The sequence below is a fragment of the Urocitellus parryii genome, chromosome 5 (genome assembly GCF_045843805.1).
Source record: "Urocitellus parryii isolate mUroPar1 chromosome 5, mUroPar1.hap1, whole genome shotgun sequence".
NCBI lineage: Eukaryota > Metazoa > Chordata > Mammalia > Rodentia > Sciuridae > Urocitellus > Urocitellus parryii.
The window spans coordinates 5,870,736-5,896,976 of NC_135535.1; the positions used below are offsets into that span (position 1 = coordinate 5,870,736).

The window sequence follows — 26,241 nt, forward strand, 5'->3', positions numbered from 1 at the left end:
GCCCTCACCTGCCCTCCACCTGGCCAGCCCACATCCTAACTCTCTCTCTGCCCCTCCCAAAAGCCCTTGTTCATGGGCCCCACAGTGTGCCAGGATGGCAGAAGGGAACAGAAATAGCCATCCTGTGCATTCCGGTGGCACAGCCCTCATCTGGCAGGCACCCCCACACCACACACCTGTGCTCCACCGTTGGGTGGTACAGTCAAGTGGCTACTTGATGGGCCAAGGTCCCACCCTTCCCGGACCCTCAGGCCCTTTTCTGTTTCTGGATCACCCTGTCTCACCTCCTGGCTCATCTGTTCATTCAGTCGCTCACTCTGGGCGCGGGGTGCCAGACAGGAATAGGTACCCACCTCTGTGGTCTAGTCCCAAGGCTGTCTCCTGCCCCCGGGCAAGCCCTGTGACTAGGGAGAAATGGACTCTGGAGGGAAGGACAGGAAGGCTGGCCAGAGGAAGATGGAGAGGCTCTGCAGAGGGCCAGCAGGTGAGAGCCAGCTGCATTGGTGCAGCGGGTGGCCGGAACCTGGGCTGCGCAGCAGAGGCCAAGCCTGCCCAAAAAAGGAGCTGCGGCGGGCAGGCCAGGCTGCAGAACGAAGGCTGTGACCACCGCCAAGGGCTGGCCTTTACCCAGGAGACCCAGAGGCCCCCACAGACTTGTCAGCAGGTAGGGGTATGGCCAGATTTGCTGTGGAAGGTGGAGGGTGTGTGGACACAGTAGAGGATGGGAAGGGGACAGAGGACCTGAAGTGCCTCCCCAGTGTTGGTTCATCAGAGGTCAAGGGACCTGGGAGCCCAGCACCCCCCTTACTAGATCCTGGTAGAGAGGAGGGGCACCCCCACATCCCTCCAGGCAGCCAGCTACTCCAGCCTGGGCCCAAGCACACATGCCTCCCTCTGCCTGTCTGGTTGCTGTGACACACCCTGGCTGGACAGATTTGGATGGGGAAGCGGAAGGGGTCAGAAGTCTCAGGAGGCCTGAGGCATTCTTGAGGAGGCAGGGGTCCTGATAATGACCACAGGACAGCCCCTGTCTACTTAGCGGAGTTGGCTTACTTAATTCCACTAATGGCGCTAGGGGAGGTGCTGGTGGACATCCTAGTTTGTAGATGGGGAACCTGAGGCTCAGAGAGGTGTCTTTCCCTGCCCAAGGTCACACAGCTGGCAAGGCAAAGACAGGCCTCTGCTTTCCTGCCTGAGGCTTTATGCTAGAAACTCCCAGTTTTCCTGGAACCTGAGGTGGAGACACCTCAGCTCAGGCCACAGCTCATTTCATGTCTCTCTGGTGGCCACAGGGCATGGTGTGCTAGAGAAAGCCATCCTTGAGACAGACGGTGCTGGTGAGAGGTCAGCTCTCACCTGTAGCCCTGTGACCACATTCTATGAAAACAGAGCTCTGCTCCTCCCACTTGTCGTGGGGCTGGAGGGAGATGCTGCAGGAAGAGCTTGGTTCAGGCACCTCCCCAGGCTCCCAGGGTGACCCCAGGGAGGGCTAAAGAGGGCTGTCCTCTGATATGCAGGAGCAGTGTCCAGAGCTGCTGGGAGCACTCCATGGGAATAATGCCTGGGGACGTGGGCAGGCGCCTGTCGCCTGTCTGGTTGAAGGAAGAAGCAGGAAGGTGGTTGCTGAGGCTCGGCTGGGGTGGGAGCTGCTATGGGAGGAGCGAGGCTCCTGTCCCCCATCTGTCAAAGGAGGCAGGCTCACCCTGTCACTGGGTGCCCAGTACACAGGACAGGGCATCCGGCACCAGCTCAGCACCCACGCTCAGGTTGGGCTCCACAGGTGCTGGGCCCCTGCCTGGCAGTTGTGCCAGGGCATGCCTGACGACCATAGGGGAGGTCATCCATTTCCTGGCTTCCCTTTTACTCCTCCACACCAGCGGGGAGTGGGACACCTGGACAGGGAGGTCGGCGTGGGGGCTGGAGACCATGGGGGCCCTGAAGGAACTTTGAAGTAGCCAGAACATAGCTCCTGGAGAAAAGAGTAAGAGCCCATTCCCCTCGCCTTGTTCCTCCCCCTTATCCCTGCAGATATCAATGAGTGCCTGGTCAACCATGGAGGCTGTGACCACTTTTGCCGTGACACTGTGGGCAGCTTCGAGTGTGGCTGCCGCAAGGGCTACAAGCTGCTGACGGACGAGCGGACATGCCAAGGTGAGCCCATGCCAAGCCTGGGCAACCCCTCCCCATCGGGTCCCAGCAGATCAATGTCCCTTCCCTCCTGGGCTCATGCAGGCTCCTAGGCAAGAAGGTGAGCGCGTGGATGTCCACTCTGCCAGCTGGGCCTGAGAGAATGGGCGTAGGTCTCCAGACCTTGGCATGTGCTTCTGTCCACCCTGACTTCCTGTTCTTTGTTTCTCGGAGCATCCAGACCAACCAGTCCCCTTTATAGATGAGAAACTGAGGACTGGGGAAAGATCCAGCAGCCCTCCCCTGCCCTTCCTCAGTATGGGGACGGCTTTGGCTTTAGAGGTGGGTGCTGCCACCTGCTGGAAGGCATTGCACAGGCACTGTCCCACAGTCACCTGCTAGGGAGAATGATGGACGGCAGGAGAGGGCTGGGCAGAAGCCCAGGACCCCAGTTTATGACAAGTCCAGCCGCCATCCAGGATGAAGTGGGAGCCCAGAGGGTGGGCAGTGGACAGGGGTGGTTCAGGGAAGGCTTCCTGGGGAGGGGCCTTTGGTAAAGTGCTAGGAGGAGTGGCATTATCACCTACCCAGGAGATGGCACTGTTGGACCACAGGAGCTTGGTGGGGTGTCCTGTGGGACCAGCTTTGGGAGAAAGCGCAGAGGGAGGTCTGCTCTTGGGTTGTGCACTGGTTGTTTTGGCCGTTTAGTGCACGTGAGGACTCTGTCACCAGGTTCGGTTTGGGGGTCTGCAGCTTCTGCCTTATGGGTGCAGCTTGAGGGCCAGCCTGACCTCAAGCTCCCCATGTGGCCAGTGCAGTCACTTCTTCTCCTAGGCTCTGCCTCGCTGTCCCTGAATGGGCACCAGGGGCCCATCTTCCTCTCAGGGCATGAGGGCCAGTCAGGAGCATGGCTTTCATCCAGGCCCCATCGGTCCTCCTCTGTGCTTTCTTTGTTTCTGGGTCAGCTTTGCCAAGTTCAGTAGAGGGCTGGGGGGCCCTTGACCTTGCATGCCCAGCTGCCCCTGAGAGAGGAGGGGAGATGGCACATCTTCTTCTGGGCTCTGGGCTAAGTTCCTGTGCTCACTTGCTCCCCACTCTGCCTGTGTCTCCACCCTCTTTCAGGTCACCTGAGGTCTGGGGCCCTGGACCCCCCAAATACAGCAGAGAGGGGTCCAGTCCCCTGTGGTGCTCAGGGCTCTCAGGACAGGAACCCCGGGCATCTCCCCAGTCCTCCCTTGACCTTACACAACCTGCAGGCACCCTGTACTGCCACCTCAGCCTCTGCCTGGAGCACCCTTCCTCCATTCCAAGTTGGCCCCATCCTTCAAGGTCAGGGGCCACAAATACCAGGAGCTCTTCCCACATCCCCTGGGAAGGATCGCATCCCCCTTTGAGGGTCCACAGCTCAGTTCCTCCTTGCATTAGTGCGCTCATGAATGTGCATACATCATGAATATGATGTGCATACATCACGTGAGCAGAGGGACTCAGAGAACAAGCTCAATCACTGTGCTCCCAGAGGCTCAGGCTGATATTGCCGTGCCCGCCAAGGCCCATCAGCTGCCCCCTAGGAGCCATTTTCCTCAGAATTTATGTCTAGGGTAGACTCACCTCCTGGGAGCATCTGGCTCATTTCATCCCTTCCAGTAGCAAGCAGTTGGTGATGCTCCCTTTTCCTCAGCCACCAGGAAGCTCATGATCAAATGTCACATATGATCAGAGTCTTTTTTTTAGTCTTGTGGGTAGCGCATTCCCCTACTTATTTGTGCTATTTTCCTTATTTTCTCAAGAAACTTCTTGGGTCACTTTGGTCAGCAACCAAGAGGCCTGGGTTTATGTCCCATTCAGCTTCTTCCTTGGGGATCTTAGGCAAGGCCCAATCATTTTCCTTCCTGCAGGTGAGATTAAACACTTCTCCTAATCACAGTTGAAACTGAGATGTTAAAATGGCAGAGTCAGAATCTCTTCTATTCAAATAGCTCTGCCGCTCATCTCTGGGAAAGACGCAAGGTGGCTTCTAACCCATAAGCAGGGTTAATGGCGGCTCAGTGGAACGTCAAGCAGCAATGAGAGTCTGACATTTGCTGAGGGCTGGCTCTGCACTGAGCCTCAGCACCCAGGGACTGTCCTCACACAGATGCGTGTCATGTGGCTATTTGTGACAGGCCATGCCCACCCACCATGTGCTGAAACACTCCCCCATATTGTCTCCTTGTGGCCACACAGACATCGACGAGTGCTCCTTCGAGCGGACCTGCGACCACATCTGCATCAACTCCCCGGGCAGCTTCCAGTGCCTGTGCCACCACGGCTACACACTCTATGGGACAACCCACTGCGGAGGTCTGCAGCCCACCTGCCAGGGCCACCTGCCCTTTGAGGCATGCACCTGACTGCACAGCTACCTGCACTGCACCCCACACCATGACCTTGACACTGCTGGGAAAGGGCTTAGCCACAGGCAGATCAGGGGAAGCCAGAGGAACAGAGAGGCAGGAAGGCCAGTGGGAACCTGCTGGGTGCCACACTGGTGCCAGCTTAAAGGCAAAAGCCTAGAAACTGCACCTACTGGAGAACCCCAGTCCAGCAGGGGGTGGACCACACAGAAACTCCCACAGTGTGTTCTAGTGGGAGAGAGGCAATGACAGAGAAGAGCAGTGTCAAGACCATGGGGACCCCAAAGGAGAAATGTGTGGGCTGAGAAGAGGTGTCACTGATCCCCAGAGGGATCAGTGTTTTCTGAAGTCCCAAGGCTGAGGGGCAGAGGCAGCAATGCAGCTGGAGCCCTGAGGCTGAGGGTGCGAGATGGGGAGCAGGCAGGGAGGTGCTGGCCTGGACAGCATAGGGCTCTGTGAGCCCAGAGGGGACTTGAGGTCCTGTTCCCCCTGTGATGAGACACCTTCAGAGGGCTTACGCAGGGCAATAACAGGACCAGGTTACGTAACCAGACGTTCTGGCTACCATGTGGAAAGGAGCGTAGACTCCAGAGTGCCTTGGGGAGAGGCCCCAGGCTGGGAGCTTGAGGAGTAAGGCAGGGCACAGGGCTGCAGAGAAGGTTCTAGATATATTTAGGGGCCAGAGGTGAACCGAGGGCTTCCTGGGGCTTCCGCTCACTGGTGTGCAGATAGGTTGAGTGTAACAGAGCAGGTCTACCCCTGCTGCCCAGCACCAGCGGGAGATTTGGTCAGAGGAGGAAGGGCCTTGGCAGTGCTACTTTTACCCTGGTGCCTACTGTGCAAGTGGGAAACTGAGGCCGGGAAGGGGCTTATACAGTCCCCTGGTGAGATCAGGCCTCATGATCACTGGGCCATTGCTGGCTCCCGGCCCCACCAGGCTGGATTGAACCTTTAATTGTGTGCCACCTCCTCAGCCAGGTCCCTGGAGAAGGGGTGCATTTGGATGTCCAGGAGGGATCCATATGTGTGTGTGTGTGTGTGCGTGTGAGTGTGATGTTCAGCTATGTGTCTGCGTCAAAAGATGGTGTCAGGCAGGGGTGTGGTCAGTAGCTTCTCAGCCCTCTTGCCCTGACTCCTTGACCCACTTGACCTCCCAGCCCCAAGGATGTGGCCTGAGCTGGCTGATCCAGGCTCCCCTCCTGCCCTTACTCCCATCTGTTCTTCCAGATGTGGACGAGTGCAGCATGAACAACGGCAGCTGTGACCAGGGCTGCGTCAACACCAAGGGCAGCTATGAGTGTGTCTGCCCCCCTGGGAGTCGGCTCCACTGGAACAGGAAGGACTGTGTGGGTGAGTGGTGGCAGGGCTGGGGGAGGGTGGGGAGGGGTCGGGAGGAAGGGGAGAGGGCTCTTCCTTTGGGCCCTGGGCTCGGCAGTGGTCCTGTGCCAGGTCAGTGTGGCTGCTGGGAGTGAGGCTTACCAAGAGGTGAGAGCCAGGTACAGGGGAAGGGCCAAGCAAGAGATCAGTGACAGCCCGGGGCCGGGGGGTGCCTAGGTGCTGGAAACTTGGGCAGAGGGAGTGTTGGCCTACCTTGCCCAGCTCCCCCCATCCTGCTGGGAAGCTGAGGGCGCAGGCGTGGGTCACACAAGTGCGGCAGCATTGGAGCCTGAACCAGGGAGAGGGTGCCTGCCTGTTTGCCAGCATCTTCCCGCCCCGCTCCCAGCTCCACTGCAGCTCCTGTGCTCCACCTGGCTGCCCCGGCGCCAGGGGGCCTCTAGGCTGAGCTCTAGATGACCCCAACTAATTTGTTCCACAAATACCTTCTCACTGCCTGCCAGCCAGGGCCTGTGTGCACTGTGGCCTGCCCCCCTGGGCTTTGCTCTCTGACCCTCTGCCCCGCCACACTCTGATGTCCCCAGACAGAGCAAGCCTCATGACTCCAAAGCAGGAGGTCCCTCTATGTTCAGATGTCTCCAGCAACCCCTTCTCCCCTTCACTCAAAACCAGTTTGTCAAGTCACCTCCCGCTCATTTGCTCCATGCCACCCTCACCCAGTGGCAGCCAACCCCCATGCTACTCTCACCCCACCTTGGAAGGAAACCTGTGCTGGTCTCCTGTTGGCCTGGAGGGCTCACCCAGCCCCTCACTGGCCCTTGCTGTGGTGTCTGCTCAGCAGGGCAACCTAACCACCCTCCACAGCAAACAGCCCAGCCACCTCTGACCCACTCTGGTCCCCTGGCCTTCTGCTCTCCTGTTGTCCCATTGCTCTTGGAACCACCAGCCAATAATTGTATTGTATAGGCTAGTGTGGGCTTGTGTCTGCCTGTCTGTCCTCACTAGAACAGAAGTTCTGCACAGTTGAATGGGTTTTTTTCTCTTGTGCTAGTCACTGCTGTATCCCAGGACCTGGAACAGAGCCTGGCATCCTCAGACACCAAGCAAACATTTGTTGAATGAGTGAATGAGCAAATTAAAGACTAAAGACCATCACTAGATATCAGAAATCAAAAGGCTGGATTTATCACTTACCCTGTTCAGACAGTGTCTCACTGAGTTGAGCAAACTGCTGGTTTTGTGTAGAGTTTGGGGAAAGAACTGTTTGGTGGGGGCAGGGAACATTGGCTGCAGGGCAGGGAGAGGTGATGTCAGTGTGAGGAGCATGGTTTGTGCTGTTACAAAGGGAAGAGGGGGTCGACAGACAGCCGCCTTGGCAGCTGCTGGCTAGTGTGAGTCTTCCCCAGGTGACTGACTGCAAAGCCAAGACTGTCATAGATTGATGGGCTTCAGAGGCTTGTCCTGCCACTCAGTCACAGACCTGCTGGGGCCTCGCTAGTCTTAGTATTTACGAGGAGTCATTGATGCATTGGAGTTGTGCTAGTTCTAGGATTTACTTGTCCTCATCGCTGTAGACTGACTGTCTTCCCCCGAGGCTGTGAGGAGGTGTTCTTTGGTCTTATTTCTCTCCATCCCCCTTTTTGTCTTTTTGTCCTCCCTCCCCCAGTCAGAGCACTAGGAGGGACCACCAGGGTGTGTCCAGATCTCCATGAAGTGTCCCATACAAGTCTCTCTCTTTTTTTTTAAGAGTGAGTGAGAGAGAGAGAGAGAGAGAGAGAGAGAGAGAGAATTTTTTTAATATTTATTTTTTAGTTTTCGGCAGACACAACATCTTTGTTGGTATGTGGTGCTGAGGATCGAACCCGGGCCACGTATGCCAGGCCAGCGCGCTACCGCTTGAGCCACATCCTCAGCCCCTATAGAAGTCTCTTTGTCAGGTCATGTCAGTCAGCATGACTTTATCCCACTGTTGTCCCATGTTGCATTAATGTCCTGGAGAGTCAGCACCAGGTGACAAGACAAACTAGTGTAAATGAAGGCATTCGGTGGAAGATACCAGAAGGCTTTCGAGAACCAGGATCTCAGGTTTCCCAGGCCTCACCAAGAAACAAGTGCCACAGTGCCCTGAGCCTGCCTTGGGTGTTCAGGTGGCCGTCACTTTGGCCTCTGTGGGGATTGTCCTGCCTCACGCTGCTGCAAGTCTAGGTTCAAAAGGAAGTAGATGCTATCCACAAGGCGGAAGGCCCCCAATCGGCCACAGGAAATCCAGGGCTGTGCTGCTCTCCACTACTGCCTGGCTGGATTATTTACTATGTCAAAGGGAGGGTCACTTTTTTTTTTCTTTTTTCAGTGATGGGATGGAACCCAGGGCTTCACACGTGCTGGGCAAGTGCTCCACCACTGAGCCACATCCCAGTCTCCATCAGGTTTGTGATAACCACTTTGGGTTGTCCAATATCTTTAGTAGTTCCTTTCTCTCATAGTTTTTTTTTTTAAATATTTGTTTTTTAGTTTTCGGTAGACACAACATCTTTGTTGGTATGTGGTGCTGAGGATCAAACCCGGGCCGCACACATGCCAGGCGAGCGCGCTACCACTTGAGCCACATCCCCAGCCCCTGAAGTGTTCTTTCCCTCATCACCTGTCACTCACATGACAATTGCTCATCTGTCAGACACAGCTCACCAGCATTGAAACCAACACCCACTGTCTACCACCTAAGCAGAGCCGCTCTCTTTTCTGAGTGTACGTAGCCCATAATTCCAGTAGCACATGCCCGGCGAGCGCGCTACCACTTGAGCCACATCCCCAGCCCTCTCTCATAGTTCTTCACAGCACTAGGAAAGAGTTTATACCTTCAGATTTCTTGTTAAAAAAGCATAGTTTATACAGGGTATCAGAGTAGAGGGGTCAGACATTGGAATAGTCTTATGGCCCCAAAAGACAGACAACCTTGGTTCTGGGGTGGCATCAGTGTGCCAAAGTACCCTGTAAGAGATGTGACTGAGCTGGGGGTGGCGCTGTGATAAACCCTCAGATGCTGGTCAGGGATTGCTGAATTCACCTCCCCCAGTCTAAGGGCTTTTCCTTCTTTTTAAGTATTGTCTACAGAGAGTTTTGTTTTAGTGAGCTTTTGCATTGCTGTGACCAAAAAACCCAACAATAACAACCTAGAGGAGGAAAGGTTTATTTGGGGTTGACAATCTCAGAGGTCCTAGGTCATAGCCAGCCTGGGCCAAGGTAAGGCAGCACATCTTGGGGGAAGGGCCCACAGAAGAAAGCTGCTTGCCTTGTGGTAGGGTCAGGAAGCAATGGGGGAGGGGCTGAAGTGCAGATGCACCCTTTCAGGGCACTCCCCCAGTGACTCACCTTCTCTAGCCTTGTCCCACCTGCATATAGTTCCCACCCAGGCCATTCAAACTAGGACTGACTGATTAGGTTGCGGCTCTCACAATCCAATCATTTCACCTGCATTAACATTCCTGCATTAACAGGAACTTTTGGGGGACAGTTCATACCCAAACCATATCATTCTACTCCTGGTACCCATAAAACTCATGTCCATCTCACAACGCAAAATGCATGTAGTCCATCTCCAGGGGTCCCATAGTCTTAATCATCTTAGCACTACCCAAAGTCTCATCTGAGACAAAAATCAAACTCTTTTTGCTGGGAGACCTTATAAAAATCAAAAGCAGGGCTGGGGTTGTGGCTCAGTGGTAGGGGGCAGGGAACACTGGCTGCAGGGCAGGGAGAGGTGATGTCAGTCTGAGGAGCATGGTTTGCTGTTACAAAGGGAAGAGGGGGTCGACAGCCGCCTTGGCAGCTGCTGACTAGTGTAAGTCACTGAGTTCAATTCTCAGCACTGCACATAAAATAAAATAAAGGTTCATCAACAACTAAAAAATATACATTAAAAAATCAAAAACAGCATATATTCAATATACAGTGGCACAGAGGAAACATTCCTGTTCCAAGAGGAAGGAACAGGGACATAGAAAGAAAGGGTGGGGGTGGGGCTGGGATTGTGGCTCAGTGGTAGAGTGCTTGCCTAGCATGCTTGAGGCACTGGGTTCAATCCCCAGCACCACATACAAATAAATAGTTGTCCATCTACAACTAAAAGAAAAATTTTTTAAAAAAAGAAAAGAAAAGAAAGGATGGGGCTGGGCAAACAGGGCCCCTAACTCCACATACAGCACCAAGGACACTTGGCTATAAAACATGCTCTCTTTTTTTTTTTTTTTTTAAAGAGAGAGAGAGAGAGAGAGAGAGAGAGAGAGGAGAGAGAGAGAATTTTATTTTATTTTTAAGTTCTCGGCGGACACAACATCTTTGTTGGTATGTGGTGCTGAGGATCGAACCCGGGCCGCATCGCTTGAGCCACATCCCCAGCCCCTATAAAACATGCTCTCGAAAGGACTCGGGCAGCTTCACCCTTTTGGCCTGCTGGCAGTGCACATGGGCTCTCTTTCAGCCTGTTACACAGCCAGTAGCTTTTGTCAGCAGACAGTCCACGTTACTGGCATTTCTTAATTGTCAAGGTCTTCTTTCCAGCTTCAGGTTCACCTTCACACTTTACACATCACCCTCTCGGGGGCAGCCCACAAGGACTCTAACCTTGCTACACTTTGCATGGCCTCCCAGGCCTTACTTCAAAATCTCAATGGAAGCTTCGTGACCCCTTAACTTTAGCATGGTGCATTCCTGTAGACCCAGCAACATGTGGATGATGCCAAGATCACTCAGGCAATACCTGGGCCCCTGGAACTGTGCCTGCAGCAGCCTCTGAGTGCCTGCACAGCTTAGCCTGGTAAAACATCTTCCAAGGCTCCCCTGTGTGAGTAGCACACACCCCTGATCTCTTCTCAAAGGAATTTTCCTCCTCTAGACCCTCGAGCCTGCAATGAGTGTGGTCCTGTGAATTCCTGTGATGCCCTTACACCATCTTCTCTCATCTGAGACAAAAATCAAAGTACTTAGCATGTCTTTAGGGGCTATAATCTCTTCAATAAGCACTTTCCTTGGCCCCAGTTTTACATGTACTTTTCTGGCCAAACTAAAATTTTTAAAATTCTTTAACCCTGCTTCTTGCTCCCATTTCTCCTAGTAAGCCTGGCTAAAGCTGCCAGCAATATTCATGACACAGATTGAATGCTGTGCTGCCTTGAAATTTTCTCCACCAGATTAACTAGTCCATCACCTTTAAACTCAGCCTCACAGGAAAGTCTCAGGACATGAGCCAAATGTAGCCAAGTTCTTTGACACATGAGTGGCCTCTAGTCCCATTTCCCATAGAGTCCTCATTTTCCTCTGAAACTTCGTGCTCACTGTCTGCATTCCTAAAGCCAATCCTGTTAACTGAGCTCCCATCAGAATCACCCATTAAGTTCCACTTAACAACATTCTAAGGCTTTTCAACTTGCATCTCTAACCTTTTCAAAATTCCCCCTGCCAACCAGTCCAAAGTCTTCAAAAATCATGTGTCAGGTTAGTCACAACAATGGCCCCATTTCCAGTATTAATTTCTGTTGTAGTCAATTTTTGTGTTCCTGTGACCAAAATACCCAACAAGTACAACTTGGAGGAGGAAAAGTTTACTTGGGGTTCATGTTTTCAGAGGTCTCAGTCCATAATCAGCTGACTCCTTTGCTTTGGACCCAAGGTGAGGCAGCACATCATAGGGGAAGGGTAGGGCAGAGAAAAGGGGCTCAACTAGTAGTTGTGTCAGGAAGCAGGAGAGACAGGGAAGGGGCCACAGGTCAGATGCGTACTTCCAGGGCACCCCCACACACACCCTTCCTCCTCGAGCCACACCCCACCTGCCTACAGCTACCATGTAGTCATTCCATTCACCCTGGGATGGACTGATTAGGTTACAGCTCTCACAATCCAATCATTTCACCTCTGAACATTTCTGAATGAACAGGAGCTTTTGGGGCACATGTCATATCCAAACCATGACAAATATTATTAACAGGCTTGTGGAACATACTTTATATCAGTTTTCAAATTGGCTACACTACAATAGCTTGGGAAGGCTGATTGACAGGATGAGTAGTGATCCCAGTAAAGGCTAGATCTAGGTAGGCTGTTGTCTGTAAGGCCAACAGGCCTTTTTACTTTGAGGTTGAAGTACTTTTCACTTCCCTCTTGCTTTTCAGCCAACTCCAAACCCTCCTGGAGGGGCTCAGTGCTCTGCAGCACTGCCAAGCGTGGTTGTGGGCGGTGGACTCAGGCCTGGGATCTTGCTGGGTCAGCAGGCTGGCTTCTGTTTCGTGGGTGCCGGCACAGGTCACAGCCTCCTGGGGAAGGCACAAGGACCTCTCTGCCCACACACAGGAGTGGTGCTCGTTTGCTCCCCTGCCCCGAGTCCTGCAGGAACAACTGGAAGGGGTCCAGGAGAGTGGTGCCACGCGGGGATTTGCATCCCACGGGGGCCTATGATACCTCATCCTTCAAAGGCTGCAAACACAAGGCTAAGAAATGGCCCAGGGAAAGGGCATGGAATTTGCAGCCATTGTAAGCCCAGCAGAGCATGCAGGATACTTGGGCAGCTTTGTGTGTGGACTGTGCAGCCTGACAGTGCCCACAAGCCAAGATTCCAGGACCCCGTGCTCACATCAGCCACAGGTGCTCTTATCCCCAGGCTCTGGATTCTTTAGGAACAGAGCATTTTGGAAACCAGATGTCTTAATTTGGAGGAACATGAGAGGTTTTGTTTGTTTGTTTCATTATTTACTTTCTCAGACACCTTGAAAATATTCAGCCATGCCAGGCACAGTGGTGCATGCCTGTAATCACAGCGACTCAGGAGCCTAAGGCAGGAGGCTCAAAGTTCAAGGCCAGTGTCTGAAAGTTAGTGAGGCCCTTTGCAACTTAGCAAGACCCTGTCTGAAAAATTTAAAAATGGCTGGAGGTGTGCCTCAGTGGTTAAGCACCTCTGGGTTCAATCCCTGGTACCCAAAAAAACAAAACAAACAAACATAAAAATGTTCAGTCACATGTCGGGGATTATTTAAATTGGCAATTTCCCATTCCAGCTTATTTCCCAACTCACCCCCTTATCTCAGGCACACCCATCTGCAAAAGAAAGGACAAAACTCCCTTTATTTTGCTTTTGAGTCTGCTCAAAATATCATTGGCAAGTGTAAAGTCTGCATTTCAAGTCACCAGTTGAGTCATATTTACTTTGTTTATAATTTTTTTCTTTATTCAACTTTTTCTTAAGGGAAAGCCTTCCAAAGCAGCCTTTTGTGCAGTAGTCCCTATTTTTCTGCTTCTCTTAAGGCTGTTTTTCTGATTATGCTCACCTAGGCTAGGTGTTTAAATCTTCCCCTTGTCTTTATTGTTTGCTGCTTTTCATCTTTTTTTCCAATCCAAGATACTAATAATTAAATGAATTATTAGTGTCATGGGCACAGATCTGATTACTTAGGCCAATAATTATCCAAAAAAAAAAAAAAAATCCTGCATTCTGAAGCAAACGCTTGCCCATCTCCTGTGGTTCAGAATTTAATTGACCCTTGTAGCACTCGGCTCGTGGCCACGCTTGAACTTCAACATGGTAACTCTGGTTTATGGGTAAACTGTTCTAGTGGAATTCTGTACATTGTGGTTCTTCCTTTCCTGAGCTAAACCTTAGGGAAGAAGGGCTTGTTGAGAAAAGGTCAGGGTCCGGAGCAGAGGGAGGGAGGGAGGGTTGGCAGAAGTGGAGCTGGAAGAAGGGGGATTCAGAAGATGGGGAGGAAGCTGGGGCCGAGCTGACTATGGAAAGAGGGTGTTGCCTCCTGCCTTTCTGGAGCTTCTGCTACGCACATCAGCTTCTCATTCTGAGGTGGCAGAAGCCGCCATCATGACCCGCGTTGCTCCCAGGTGGTGTGGAGGTAGTGCCTGGGTTTTATGGCAGCCAGCAGAGGGCAGTTTTCCAATTACTGACCAAGCAGAGTTGGGGTTACAGTCTAAATTTGTAAGGATGCTGCTCTTATCAGGAAGGCCCACCTTGTCGACTTTGGGGGCCACCTTGCACTGGGGTGGAAGCGAGCAGGGCCACATCTCTGTCTCCTCCCCCAGGAGCACAGGACAGGTAGAACAAAGCAGGGGAACATGGGGCAGCCATGCACTCTAAACCAAAGAGATCTCTTTGAGGGCTGGGGCTGTAGCTCAGTGGGTATCCCCAGCAGTGCAAAAAAAATAAATAAATAGAAACTCAGAGCTCTATGTGACAACATCAACAAGTGTGAGCACTCAAGGCACAGCAGGCCATCCCTGGTTGCGCTGCACTCCCCCAGAAGCCTCTCTGAAGGGTGGCATCTGCAGGCCCAAGGCTCCACAGGACCCCAGGGGACATCTGGGAGGAGCCTTCATAATTGCCAAAGCAGGAGATCACCATTGGCACCTTAAACAGGCAGACAGAACTGACTGCTGAAGCAAGCAAGGGCTGCATTTCCAGCAAGATGCTGAGTGTCCCGAGGGGAAAGCCAGATTTGGCAGTATCAGGATCAGGTCGGTGTGCCAGCTGCAGAGAGCATGTGGCTCCATCTGGTGACTGACTCACTGTGGGACGCTCTTATGATCTGGCTTTCAGGGCCACTTGTCACTCACCATGAGATGTCTGTCAGATCAGTTCTGATGTTGAGGGTGGCTTGGAACTACCAGTCTTTTCCTAGGAATCTGGGGACTTTTTCAAACAAACCCTCAGGAAGTTGTGAAGAGCTGCTGTGGACATCTTTAGATACCCCAGGGGTGTGTTGGGCTGCCCCATCCTGTGCCTCCAGGCCAGGAAGCCCATGTTCATTTGCAGCTGCCCCTCTCCCCAGACAGGCACTGTCCTGAGGGCTTATCCCTGTCCCCAGAAACTTCCTCTGGGAATGGGTGTGAGCCACCTCACAGACAGCTGGAACCAGTGTCTGATGCACCAGGTCAGCTCTCTGGGGCTAGCGTCCAACCTGGACAAATGGAACTGGACACTGCCACCTCTGAGCTCCTTCCAACCAAGACAGTCTGGCCCTGTGAGGAAGGGCTTTGGGAGACCCCTGCTCGGGGCCCTGTCAGCCTTAGGAAGCCTCCACCCTGGCCTCTCAGGCCCTCTCTGTCTTCCTTCTCCTCAGAGACGGGCAGGTGCCTTTCCCGAGCCCAGGCCTCTGCCCAGGCCCATCTGTCCTGCAGCAAGGTGGGCAGTGTGGAGAGCTGCCTTCTTTCCTGCCCAGCCCACACCCTCTTCGTGCCAGGTAACCCAGGTGGTCCCAGGGAAGGGATGTACTGGTGGGGGGCTTCTTCCTTGGGTCAAGGTCCTGATCTCTGCAACTCTCTGGGAAAGAGCCCCACCAGGGATGAGGGGGCCCTGGTCGCAGTGCCCCTGGGCAACTGTTTGGGCCTCCCTAGGTCTAGGCTTCTTCCTGCCTGGCCACTTACCTGTGTGCATGTGGCAGAAATAGACTGACTTAGCAGTCAGTCCTGACCTTCTTGTTCAGCAACCTCTTGGAGGCCTCGAGAATCTGAGGCCCTGGAAGAGAGGTGCAGCCAGGCCCACCTCACCCACTGGCCTCTCCACAGACTCAGAAAACAGCTACATCCTGAGCTGTGGTGTTCCGGGTCTCCAGGGCAGGACACTACCGAAACGCAATGGCACCAGCTCTGGCACCGGACCTGGCTGCTCAGGTAGCCCCTGACTGTCCACACTTTGTACACCTAGGTGGCCCCTTGACTCTCTGGTATGTGGAGAGGGACATGGGGAGGGAGGGACACAGCCCCAGGGGAGAGTGTCCCAGTCTGGGTCCTTCCAGGCCTGGATCAGCGTACTGGAGACAAGGCAGGCCTGGACCTAGATGCCAGCAGCCTGAAGGTCGAGTTCCAGCCCAGGGGCACTGGCTTTTTGGATCTGAGGTCGTAGTAGCAGTATCTGAGTGACTTCAAAGTGCTTCTGTGTGTACAGATCTCAGGCTCTGATTTCGGGGAGTGTGTGGCCTCTCCTGAATGACTCAGTGGGCAGCCCCGCCTCAAACGCTGCCTGAGGGGTGCCAGGCACAGCTGTGCTCCCTCCCTTGGGACCAGCCCTGCCCAGCAGCCTCTGTTCAGCATGGGAGAGGGTATCCCCAGCGCTTTTTTGATCCCTGCTGTCAGAGTGGCGGGGGCATACTCAGGTGCGCAGAGGGTGTAAAAGGTGTGATTCGGAGCCTGTTGGAGCGCAGGACTCCAGTTCAGAGAGCTGGGATCTGCTCTCTGAAGGACTCTGCAGTTCTGGCCTCCATGGTATTTCCTTTTCTTGCTCCCCTCTTCCCTTCTGCCTGCTTTCTAAAGTCTCCAGCCACAACTCGGGCCTTGGCCACGAGACAGGCGGAGGCTGGGACTCCTTCCCCTCTACAGAGGACTCTGGGCTTGAGCTCGACCCACTGTCCCCGAGTTCACCTTTCGGGCCTTGCAGGGAGAGGAGGGAGTGGGGCAGAGGAGGTTCCCCCGCCCTGGGAGGGCCATGGGACAGAGTTGCCCACACCCAGCCCCACCCCAACCCCAGGTAGACCCATTCTGTGGCAGTCCCCGTCCCCACCACTTCCTTGCCATAGGAGAGGATCTTGGCTTTTTCCAGATGCCCCCAGTGCCCCCATCAAGCAGAAGGCCCGCTTCAAGATCAGAGATGCCAAATGCCACCTCCGGCCCCGCAGCCGGGAGCGAGCAAAGGAGACCCCACGGCAACCACTGCTGGGTGAGTAGGTGACCCAGGGGTGGTGGAGGAACCCCCAAGCCTGGGACTGGGGCCCAGAGTCCAGCAGCTGGATTTCTAAGCATCCCATCTGTGCCCCTCCACCTTGCCGCCCCCACCCCTGGCCCCTGACATTGAGTGGGAAATGGGTGTCCAGCATCCTGGGGGCCACTGTCTCTGCCACACCAGGGTTAAGTGACACATGCACCCAGCAAGGCCTTTCTACGTAGCCTGGTTGTTCCTAATTGAAGGAGCTGCAGTTTTACTCAGCAGTCTTTCTCAAGAGAGTGTGACCAAGAAGGACTTCCAGGTTGAGGGCTAGCAGAGAACAAGCTTTCCAAGAAGGGCCCAGCCGGGAGCTTCCAGCTCTGGTCCCACGAGACGCCTTCTGAAACTGGTCTAAATGCTCTGCATTGACAGGCCTGACTGGGGGCACTGGCCAAATCCTCAGCGGCCTGGTCAGGTGCAGCAGCTTGGCCAGTGCAGAAAGGGCGCCTCCTCTGGCGGCGCTGTGGTGGCTCGGAGGGCTGGTTCCTGCATGAGGCCCCAGCAGCCTGGCCTGCTGCAGCTCCGCTCCCCGTCTGTCCCTGCTATTGGGCATGGAGGGCCCTGCAAGGGGCAATCCAGTGCAGTTTGTGCACAGGGCTGGGATTGCCATGGTGTTCCCATCCTTGTCAGAAAACTGCCACGTGACGTTCCTGACCCTCAAGTGCGACTCCTCCAAGAAGAGACGCCGCGGCCGCAAGTCCCCATCCAAGGAGGTGTCCCATGTCACTGCAGAGTTTGAGGTGGAGATAAAGATGGAAGAGGCCTCAGGTGGGTGAAGAGTTCTCTGATGGCTGCAAGGACCTGAGGAGCAGCTGCAGGGCAGGATGGGGGTCCTCCACCCCCAAGCCAGGACCACAGGTGGCAGAGGCTGGTGAGAGGCTGGCAGGGGGAAGGCCCTGTCCAGCATGGAAGAGGAGGCTCAGAGAGCCCCGGAGACAGACAGCCACACTCCCACCCTCCCGCCCTGGCTGGGGCTGGAAGGGGAAATGTGTGCAGCCCCCAGAATGGTCACGCCACGGACTGACTCCCAGCTTCCTGAGAGGCTGGTGGTGCTGGCTGCTTCACACCAGCATGTTCCTCTTGGTGTTGGACTGAGGCCAAGGAGGTGAGAGTGGTCAGCAAATGTATTCAGTGTATGCCTGACCTGGGCGTAGACACCATGGAAAAAGAGACCAGCCCCTGCCCTGGCAGTGCTCCCAGCTGCAGGGAGGCAGACAGGCCTATTAGCTGCCCAGAGCCAGGTGACACCCTGAGTAGTGGGGGTATGGGAACAAGCAGGGTGTGGAGCTAAGGTGACTCCCAAGTGCAGGGCTCAGGAAGGCTTTCAGGAAAGGTGACATTTAAATTTGAATCAGTTTGAAATCAAAGTTTACATGCATACTTGTAATCCCAGTGACTCAGGAGGCTGAGGTAGGAGGATTACAAGTTTGAGGCCAGCCTCAGCAACTTAGCAAGACCCTTAGCAACTTAATGAGACTGTGTCTCAAAATCCAAAATAAAAAGGACTGGGATGTGGCTCAATAGTAAAGCACCGCTGGGTTCAATCCCCAGTACCAAAAAAAAAAAAAAAAAAGTTAATGGGGTAGAAGAGGTGGCAAGGAAAGGCATTCAGGCAGAGGGAATAGAATGGACAAAGGCCGAGAGGTCGGAGGGTTGGGTGTGAGAGGAAGGCAGGGCAGCTGGAGGCGGCACTCACAGTGTTGGGTGTTGGGGCTGAGGCTGGCAAGGTGGGCGGAGCCAGACCTCGGGGCATCCTGGATTCAAGACAGAGAGTTGGACACTGCTCTGGGCTCAGTCACAGTCCTCAAGAGTGTCTGAGCTCCCACCCAGTGAGTGGTGCCCTGGATGACATGTGGCAGCAGACACAGGCCTGGTCTGTACTCATATCTGCAACATGGCCTTGGGCAGATCCTCAGTCTCCCCATCTGCCTGAGGGGACTTGCCCCAGGGCTGCTGTGCAGATGGCTGAGGGGTCCGACAGGCCCACCCGGGGCAGGGCCTGGCACAGAGGGCCTTCTGGAGAAGGTGGAGGCTCACCTGGCCGCGTTACTCTCTCACGCGGTCTCTCCCACCAGATACCTGCGAAGCCGATTGCGTGCGGAAGCGAGCCGAGCAGAGCCTGCAGGCCGCCATCAAAACCCTGCGCAAGTCCATCAACCGACAGCAGTTCTACGTGCAGATCTCAGGCACTGAGTACGAGGTGGCCCAGCGCTCAGCCAAGGCCCTGGAGGGGCTAGGGACGTGTGGCACTGGCCAGGTGCTCCAGGATGGCAAATGTGGTGAGTCCCTGCCCGTGGCCACTCAGCCACCAACTTCCTTGTATGTGCAGCCCAAGCGAACCCCGGTGAGCACACGGGAGACAGACTCGTGGGGGGACAGGATGCAGAGGCCTGCCCTGGAGAGCCGTGGCCCTCGAATCATCTCTGTCATTTAAAGTGCACTCCCTGGTGCCTGCCATCCTCACCACAGTCCTGAGGGACAGGGCACGGACGGGGACAGAACATGACGCAAGGCCACACTGCAGTGACCAGAAAGGCCCCTCCTGTCTGGTCGTCTAAAAGGCTTCCCAGAGAAGGGTAAACTGAGGCCCCGGGGTTGACAAGAAGCCAGGAAGCTGAGTCAGGGTCAGGGAGGGCGGAGTGTGATGGCCACAGTGCCCAGCACCACTAAGGGGTGGTCTGCAGGGAATGGGGAGGCCAGCCCCTAGCCCCCGGGGGCTTTGTCGGGGAGCCTGGAGGCCAGCCAGCCAGGGCAGGTGACCACACCTTGGGGATGGCTTGTGACGAGGGGTGAAGTCAGAGACGGCACTGGGGACCAAGCCGTGGCAAGCAGGCGTTGTCCTCTTCTTGTGGGGAAGTAGGCTGTGAGCAAATCAGCCCCCCAACACGCACATGAGGCAGCCATAGACACAGTTCTGGGTTCTGCTGGGATGCCCTAGGGAGGGACATCCAGATCCACTCTCTGTGACAGGATGGCTGATTGGAAGGAGGGTGGATGGGGGAAGAGGAGGCCATGTAGGGGTGGGGGTCCTGGAACCAGGGCGGGGCAAATGAAGAGTCAGACAATTCCAGGAGTGCTCTGGCGAGTGGGGTTGGGCAGAGAGACTTCAGGGTTGACTTCAGGGCACGGCCACTCAGGTACTCACTGTAGATTTGGGATACTTACAGAGGGCGGTTGGGGAGGTAGAGAGTTCCCGCTACAGGGTGCCCTTGAGCCGTCCAGAGGCCTGGCCTGTACTCATATCTGCTTCATGGCCTTGGGCAGATCAGGCCTCTCAGATCCTCAGTCTCCCCATCTGCAGGTGGGTACTCGCCCCAGGGTTGAGGGGTCCGATAGGCCCACCCGGGGCAGGGTGAGTAGACAATCGGACCACAGATCCGAAGCCCAGAGAACAGGCTGGGCCAGGGTGCTGCTGGGAAGCGGGTGGCAGGTGTGCAGCTGTCGCAGGGACTTTGACCCAGACTGCAGTGGGCAGAACTGCTCTGACATGGGACACAGACCAGGGGCACGGTGACATTACTCTCTTATTTGGAACAACTTACTTGGAAATCATTTCCAGCTTTCAGAAAGCACAACAGAAACTTCCATTTTCCCTCACCCAAGTCCCCAACTGGGAACATTTTTCAGCATTTGCGGAAGGGTGGGGTGTAGGGTTCCCCATCCAGCTCATGCACCCCATTGCAACTCCGCCATCCTTCCAACAGCGTCCCTCTTCTCTCTCTGGTCCTAGCTCCTACCAGGAATGAGTGTCACTCTCCTGTTGCGCTTCTTCAGGCCCCTGAGGTCTGGGGCAGCCCCCTTGCTGGCCTCTCTGGGCCCAGGCACACCCTTGTTCAGTAGGCCCACCAGCTGTTCCTCACCAGCTGGAGGCCTGTGTCTGCAGGACAACCACAGCCCCGAGGCCAGCTGTCCTGCCTGTCAGCAGGTACAGAGAGGCCTCAGCTCCTCTCTGGTGGCTGAGGAGTGTTTTCTGGGGACAGATGCTGAGTTGATTCCTGATCCTCCTTTGACTCCACCATCCCCAGCTTCCTATGACTCCCAGCAAATCTCCCACCTGGTGGTGGCTGCCGCTGGGCTGTCCTGTCTGCGTTTCAGAGTTAGAGTCTCCTGTAAGGAAGAGCTCTGCCCTGCCCTGTCTGTGTGTCTGTCAGCAGGGGCCCAGAGAGTCCCCTAGTCCACACTGAGTTGTAATCCCTTCCAGCACCACTTAGGTCAGTGCTAATGCTCAGACTGTCCCCATTATGCACTGAGCACCCCTAAACTGGCCCCCATGTCCTTCTGACTGGCCCCCGTCACTCTGTGAGGCCTCCCGTCCTTTTAATCGTGTCACAAGATGTGTGGGACTTCATTTGTACCTCCCTGCCTGAGCCTGGAACCAGCCAAATCCCCAGCTCCTGTGAGAGGAGAGGGACATGCAGAGACCAGCCCCTAGAGCGCTCATTGCTGAGGGAGCAGCAATGCCACAGGCCCTCCCATGAGGGCACTGGAAAGTGTAGGCATGTCTCGCCGGCACCTCCACAGGTGTGTCTGAGAGAACACCTCACGTTGTGCAGTCCTCCCGTTGAAGCCCCGGGCTCTCTCCGTCCCTCACGGCCTGTGTGGGAACACCTTCTCAGCTGTGGAGACATGGCTTCCTCTCCCCTCAACTTACCCGCCTCAGTGTCCTTATTTCCTCACGTTTTCCTGCTGGCCCAATACCGCCCATCACGTAGACTGTCCTTCTCTCTGCTCTCTGCATTGTCCCTTCAGCCTCTGCCCAGGCCCCTGGCCCATGCCCGTGTGCAGTTTTCAAGGCTCCACGCTGCCCATCCTTAGGGCCAGATCCTCCTGCAGCAGGAAAAGGAGAGACCGGGAGCTTGGTTTGGGGTGAAGTGGCTTGGGGTGTCCAGCTGAAGAGCCCCAGGAGGCAGCTGGTGACAGGTTAAGTGGGTGGAGGACAGGACATGGAGGGGAGAAAGAGCAGGGCTGCAGGGGCCTGTGGAGCACTGTGGAGGGGCCACCTTGGGGAGAGGAGACCAGGGCTTCAAGGGTCCTCGTAGATGGCTGCCCCCCAGATCCAGTCCCCAGCTCCTCTGGGATGAGGCTGGGCCCCGCTGGGCCATGCCAGTCTGCTAGGGGAGGGCGGCCCCAGCCCTCTGCCGCTGTCCCCCAGCAGCCTCTCCACTCTGCCTCTGCAGTGACCTGTGGGCCTGGCACCTACTTCAGCGGCGAGCAGGGCCAGTGTGTGCTGTGTGTGTCGGGGACCTACCAGGACATGGAAGGCCAGCTCAGCTGCACGCCATGTCCCAGCAGTGATGGGCTTGGTCTGGCTGGTGCCCACAACGTATCTGAATGTGGAGGCAAGTGCAGGCCCATGTGGAAGGGGGGCTGGTGGGGAGGGGCACAGGCAGGACCCTCCTGCCTCCCGAGGCTCCCAAAGCAAAGGTGGCTGCCATGTGCGGCCACAGAGTCTGGCATTGGCTGCAGTTCATTGCCATCCCAAAGTGGCTCAGTTTCCACACAGGTACCCCCACGAAGGACGTGGGGCTATGCGGGGTCCGCTCCTGGAGGTCCCCGGAGTCCTGAGCTCTGCACGCCACATCACTGCACCGTGTAGCCCACAGAGCACGCCAGTGTGCAGACATGTTGTCCTCACAGACGAGGTGTGGTCATAAAGGGACAACCTAAGTGCTTTATGGTTGACCCAGCACTGGGCCTCCTGGGGACAGTCAGCCACAAGTCACCAAGTGAACCACGTACTTTTGTGAGCAGGGACTTTGCACAAAGAGTGCTAAACCTTACCCTAAGCTGATTGAGATGGCACTTTTTACTTAGCCAGTGCCGTTGGTTTGTGGAGATGGTCTCCATTGGCTACCCCCACTTGGCCCCGTTTATGCAACAAGTCAGTCTCCCAGTTGGTCTCTCCCGGGCTCAGCTGGAGGGTATGCAGGAAAAGCATGCACATGACAAGGCAGTGCTGTGAGGGTGGGCGAGTGGACACTCAGGGGAGTGGAGACCTCTGCCTTCTCTCAGGGACAGAACAGCCCAAGTCCTAGCCCAAGGCTCTGCAGGCTGCCAGCTGCTCTGGCCCACTGCCCCTCCAGAAGGGTGGTGCCCCCACCTGGCGGGTAGTGACTCAGAGCACAAGGTGGCCACAGGTGGGAGATTCATCACTTGGTTAGGACCTGGGCCAGGAGGACACATGAGACATGAGGCCTGCCCCCTGGGGAGAGGCCTTTGAAAGAAACTCCCTCACCTGGGGTTCCCACTTCCCAGCTCAGCAGGGTCACTGCCCTTTTGCCCCCAGCCCTTCCTGCTGTGGGAGAAGCAAAGGTGGCCTGGCAGGCCACACCGGGAATGCTGCCAGCATCCAGACCAAGCCTCCCGCCACCAGGGCTGTCGTGCTGTCCCCTACCCCAACCCAGGTGCTTTCTCCTGGGGTAAGCGAGATCAAGATCAGGGCCTTGGGCCACTCACGGCCCAGCCCCAGTAGCGCCCTCCCACCTGAGCCTCGACTTCTGACTTCCAGGCCAGTGCTCTCCAGGCTTCTTCTCAGCAGACGGCTTCCAGCCCTGCCAGGCCTGCCCCATGGGCACGTACCAGCCTGAGCCTGGGCGCACCGGCTGTTTCCCCTGTGGAGGGGGGCTGCTCACCAAGCTGGAGGGCGCCACCTCCTTCCAGGACTGCGAGGCCAAAGGTGAGCAGGCCCCACCGCCCCCACTGCACTGCTCAGGGACACTTTCCCCAGAAGCCCTCATCTCCTTGGCATGGCCGAATCAGAGGAGTAGCCTGGAGCCACCAGGCATGGACATGGTGATGAGCACTGTGCCATGATTAGGACAGGTTGCGAGCCTGCTGAGCACCAGCACCTCGGGCACTGGGAGGCTTCTGGGAACCTGTGAGCCATGTCTGGAAGGAAGATGGGAGGACCAGGAGGTGGCAGGGGCTGGACCAGAGCAGACACCTTCACCAGCCCCTTCAGGGCCACCCTGCTGGGTGTCTGCCACTCCCCTCCTTTGTCCAGCCTGCCTGTCCCCCCAGCAGAGGAGCCTGCTTCCTGTTCCTCAAGCCCCCTCATATCTGTCAGGTATCTGTGCTGCCAGCACAGGCCGGTGGCTCAATCCTAGTCCCACAGAGTCTGCCATATATCCAGATGGTCCCCTCTGGGGCCCTGCTGTTCTGAGGAGCAGCTTCTCCCCTGGGCCCTGCCCTCCGGCCTCCCCTTCCTCCCTGTGCCCTCACCTGTGGAATGACAAGGTACAGCCTTGCTCCCTCCCCTTCCTCTTCTGGCTTCTGCCCTGAACCCCTTCAGTCACACTGTTACCCCACGTCTCCCCAAAAGTTGCTCCCTTCACAGTGGCCTACACGTCCCTGTGTTGCTGGAGCCCATGGGTGTCCTCAGTCTGTGTCTGACATGGGCCCCTCCCAAGCCATTCAGTCCTGGCCATGTCCTCCCACCTGTCCCCTCATGGTAAAGAGGCGGCACTGGGTGGGAGAGGGCCTTGAGCTCTGTCTGAGCCTCACCTCAGGAGCAGGGGAGGCCTGGCCTTGCCACTAGCACCCCTGCCACATGTCTCTGCAGTGCACTGCTCCCCTGGCCATCACTACAACACCACCACACACCGGTGCATCCGCTGTCCTGTGGGCACCTACCAGCCTGAGTTTGGCCAGAACCACTGCGTCACCTGTCCAGGCAACACCAGCACGGACTTCGATGGCTCCACCAACGTCACACACTGCAAAAGTAGGTGCCTCTCTTCCCTCTCCAGGGAGCAGGGGTGCTGGGCGGGGCCCGGGAGGTCATGGAGGCAGCTGATCTCCCACTGCCTGACTGAGGGTGCTGGTTCCTGTCTGCCACCTCTACTGGGGGACAGGGGTGCCTTTGTGAACCCTACGTCCTTCTTGAGCTCAGTGGCAAGGAGGGGAGGCCCTGGCTTAGCCCTCTCTGCAAGCAGTATGGTGGCACCGAAGTTTACCAGTTCCCTCTACTCACCAGCCATAGCCCAAGTCTCGGCCCAAGCCAGGCCCTGCTCTGATTTCTGGGTCCTGGGGAGAAAGAAACCCATGTTAAGGGGCAGCTGCAAGGTGGTTGGGACAGCAGGCAAGTGCCAGCCCTGCAGCCCCAAAGGCTTGTGCCTCTTAGGCCAGTTGGACACCCAGCTGAAGCCTGAGAGCAGCAGGACGCAGGAACCTAGGTGTGGACAGGCATGAAAGGGCTGGAGGAGGGCCATACAGGCTTCGTGGTGCCCAAGAGTCTCAAGTCAGAGAAAAGTGGTCATCTTAGACAGTCCGGGAAAAGAGGGGCTCCTGCCAGCCCCTCGCCCAGTAGGTCTTTGGGGGCAAGGAAAAGGACACCATATCATTTTAAGTATTTTAAATTCATTTTTTCAGAGTTTCTGGTTTTCCCCTCTCCTGGTCAGTTTTAGTTCATTGTCCCTCCGGCCATGTTGAGAACTGCCTGAAATCCTGTGAAGGGGTTAGCTAGAGGTGGCAGTGGCCTCCGTCCAGGCTTCCCAGGCTGAAGAGCAAGTCAGAGGAGGAGCTTTGCAGAGGCAGGGCTTAAACATCCTCATTGGTGAACACGGTGAAGCCAGGAGAGAGGGAAGCTTCTAGAACGCTGGTAGGGAAATGAAATGTTCCCCAGAAGTTTTGAAGTGAGAAAAATTTTTAAATGAGAATGCAAAGGAATTTTATAAACATTTAATATTTACTTTCAGTTCTTTTTAGAGAGCTAAGGCCATTTCCTTATTAATTAAAGGCTAGGAACAATTTGGCTCATAAAAATGTCAGGTTCAGCTTCTTCAAGGAATTAAAAAGGAAACGGAAGGAACACGTTTCCTTTCCTCCCTGTGTGGACCGCTTGCTCCTCCTGCTCTGTGAGGAGGGAGACCGTGTGGCACTGGCATGCCCAGTGAGGCTCACCAGGTGAATAACCAGAGAGAGGTGCCCGGGGGCCTCCCTTTACATTCACACCTAGACCTGGCTGGGCCAGCCAGGGGGGCTGCAAGTCTCCAGGGGCACAAAACGGCCCGTCTGAGTGGCCAGTGACATGATCAGGCCCAGACACAGAAACAGGATAGGCCTGGCCAGGCAGGTCAGCCCCCTAGGTATCTGCTCGGGCTGGGGCTCAGAGAACCTACAAGAGTAACTGGGGACCTGCCCTCTAGCCCAGGGGATAGCCCAGGCAGGGCTCCCACTAGAGGTCAGCTCAGGGCTGGCAGCTGACACAGGAGGCCTGGGTGGAGGCTGGGCAGAGGAGGGGACAGGAACACTTGCCTGAGGGCCCAGGAGGCCAAGACACCCAGCAGGCCAAGCCTGACCAGGCCCTGTGGCCATGGTACCCACAGACCAGCACTGTGGTGGTGAGCTTGGTGACTACACGGGCTACATAGAGTCCCCCAACTACCCTGGAGACTACCCGGCCAATGCTGAGTGTGTGTGGCACATCGCACCGCCCCCCAAGCGCAGGATCCTCATTGTGGTCCCCGAGATCTTCCTGCCCATCGAGGATGAGTGCGGTGATGTCCTGGTCATGAGGAAGAGTGGTAGGTACTGGCCTTGGGATGGGGATGGCAGGGCCACACAGCCTCAGTCCACGTTCACGCCCACCCTAGTACAGCCTCACCAGGAACAGGAAGGAGGGCCCAGGCCCTGAGA

The 26,241-nt window shown here is 55.8% G+C and overlaps 1 protein-coding gene across 1 annotated transcript in view; it reads left to right on the top strand.

Moving 5' to 3' along the window:
- Positions 1-26,241, top strand: part of Scube1 (signal peptide, CUB domain and EGF like domain containing 1) — a 123,696-nt gene that overhangs the window by 92,093 nt on the left and 5,362 nt on the right. Inside the window, exons 8-19 of the mRNA XM_026394316.2 lie at positions 2,029-2,151; positions 4,354-4,470; positions 5,751-5,873; positions 14,969-15,088; positions 15,414-15,518; positions 16,444-16,560; positions 17,236-17,373; positions 18,681-18,884; positions 21,783-21,944; positions 23,114-23,281; positions 24,167-24,328; positions 25,932-26,129. Of these exons, the coding sequence (XP_026250101.1) occupies positions 2,029-2,151; positions 4,354-4,470; positions 5,751-5,873; positions 14,969-15,088; positions 15,414-15,518; positions 16,444-16,560; positions 17,236-17,373; positions 18,681-18,884; positions 21,783-21,944; positions 23,114-23,281; positions 24,167-24,328; positions 25,932-26,129 (1,737 nt within the window). The remainder of the gene's footprint in view (positions 1-2,028; positions 2,152-4,353; positions 4,471-5,750; positions 5,874-14,968; positions 15,089-15,413; positions 15,519-16,443; positions 16,561-17,235; positions 17,374-18,680; positions 18,885-21,782; positions 21,945-23,113; positions 23,282-24,166; positions 24,329-25,931; positions 26,130-26,241) is intronic.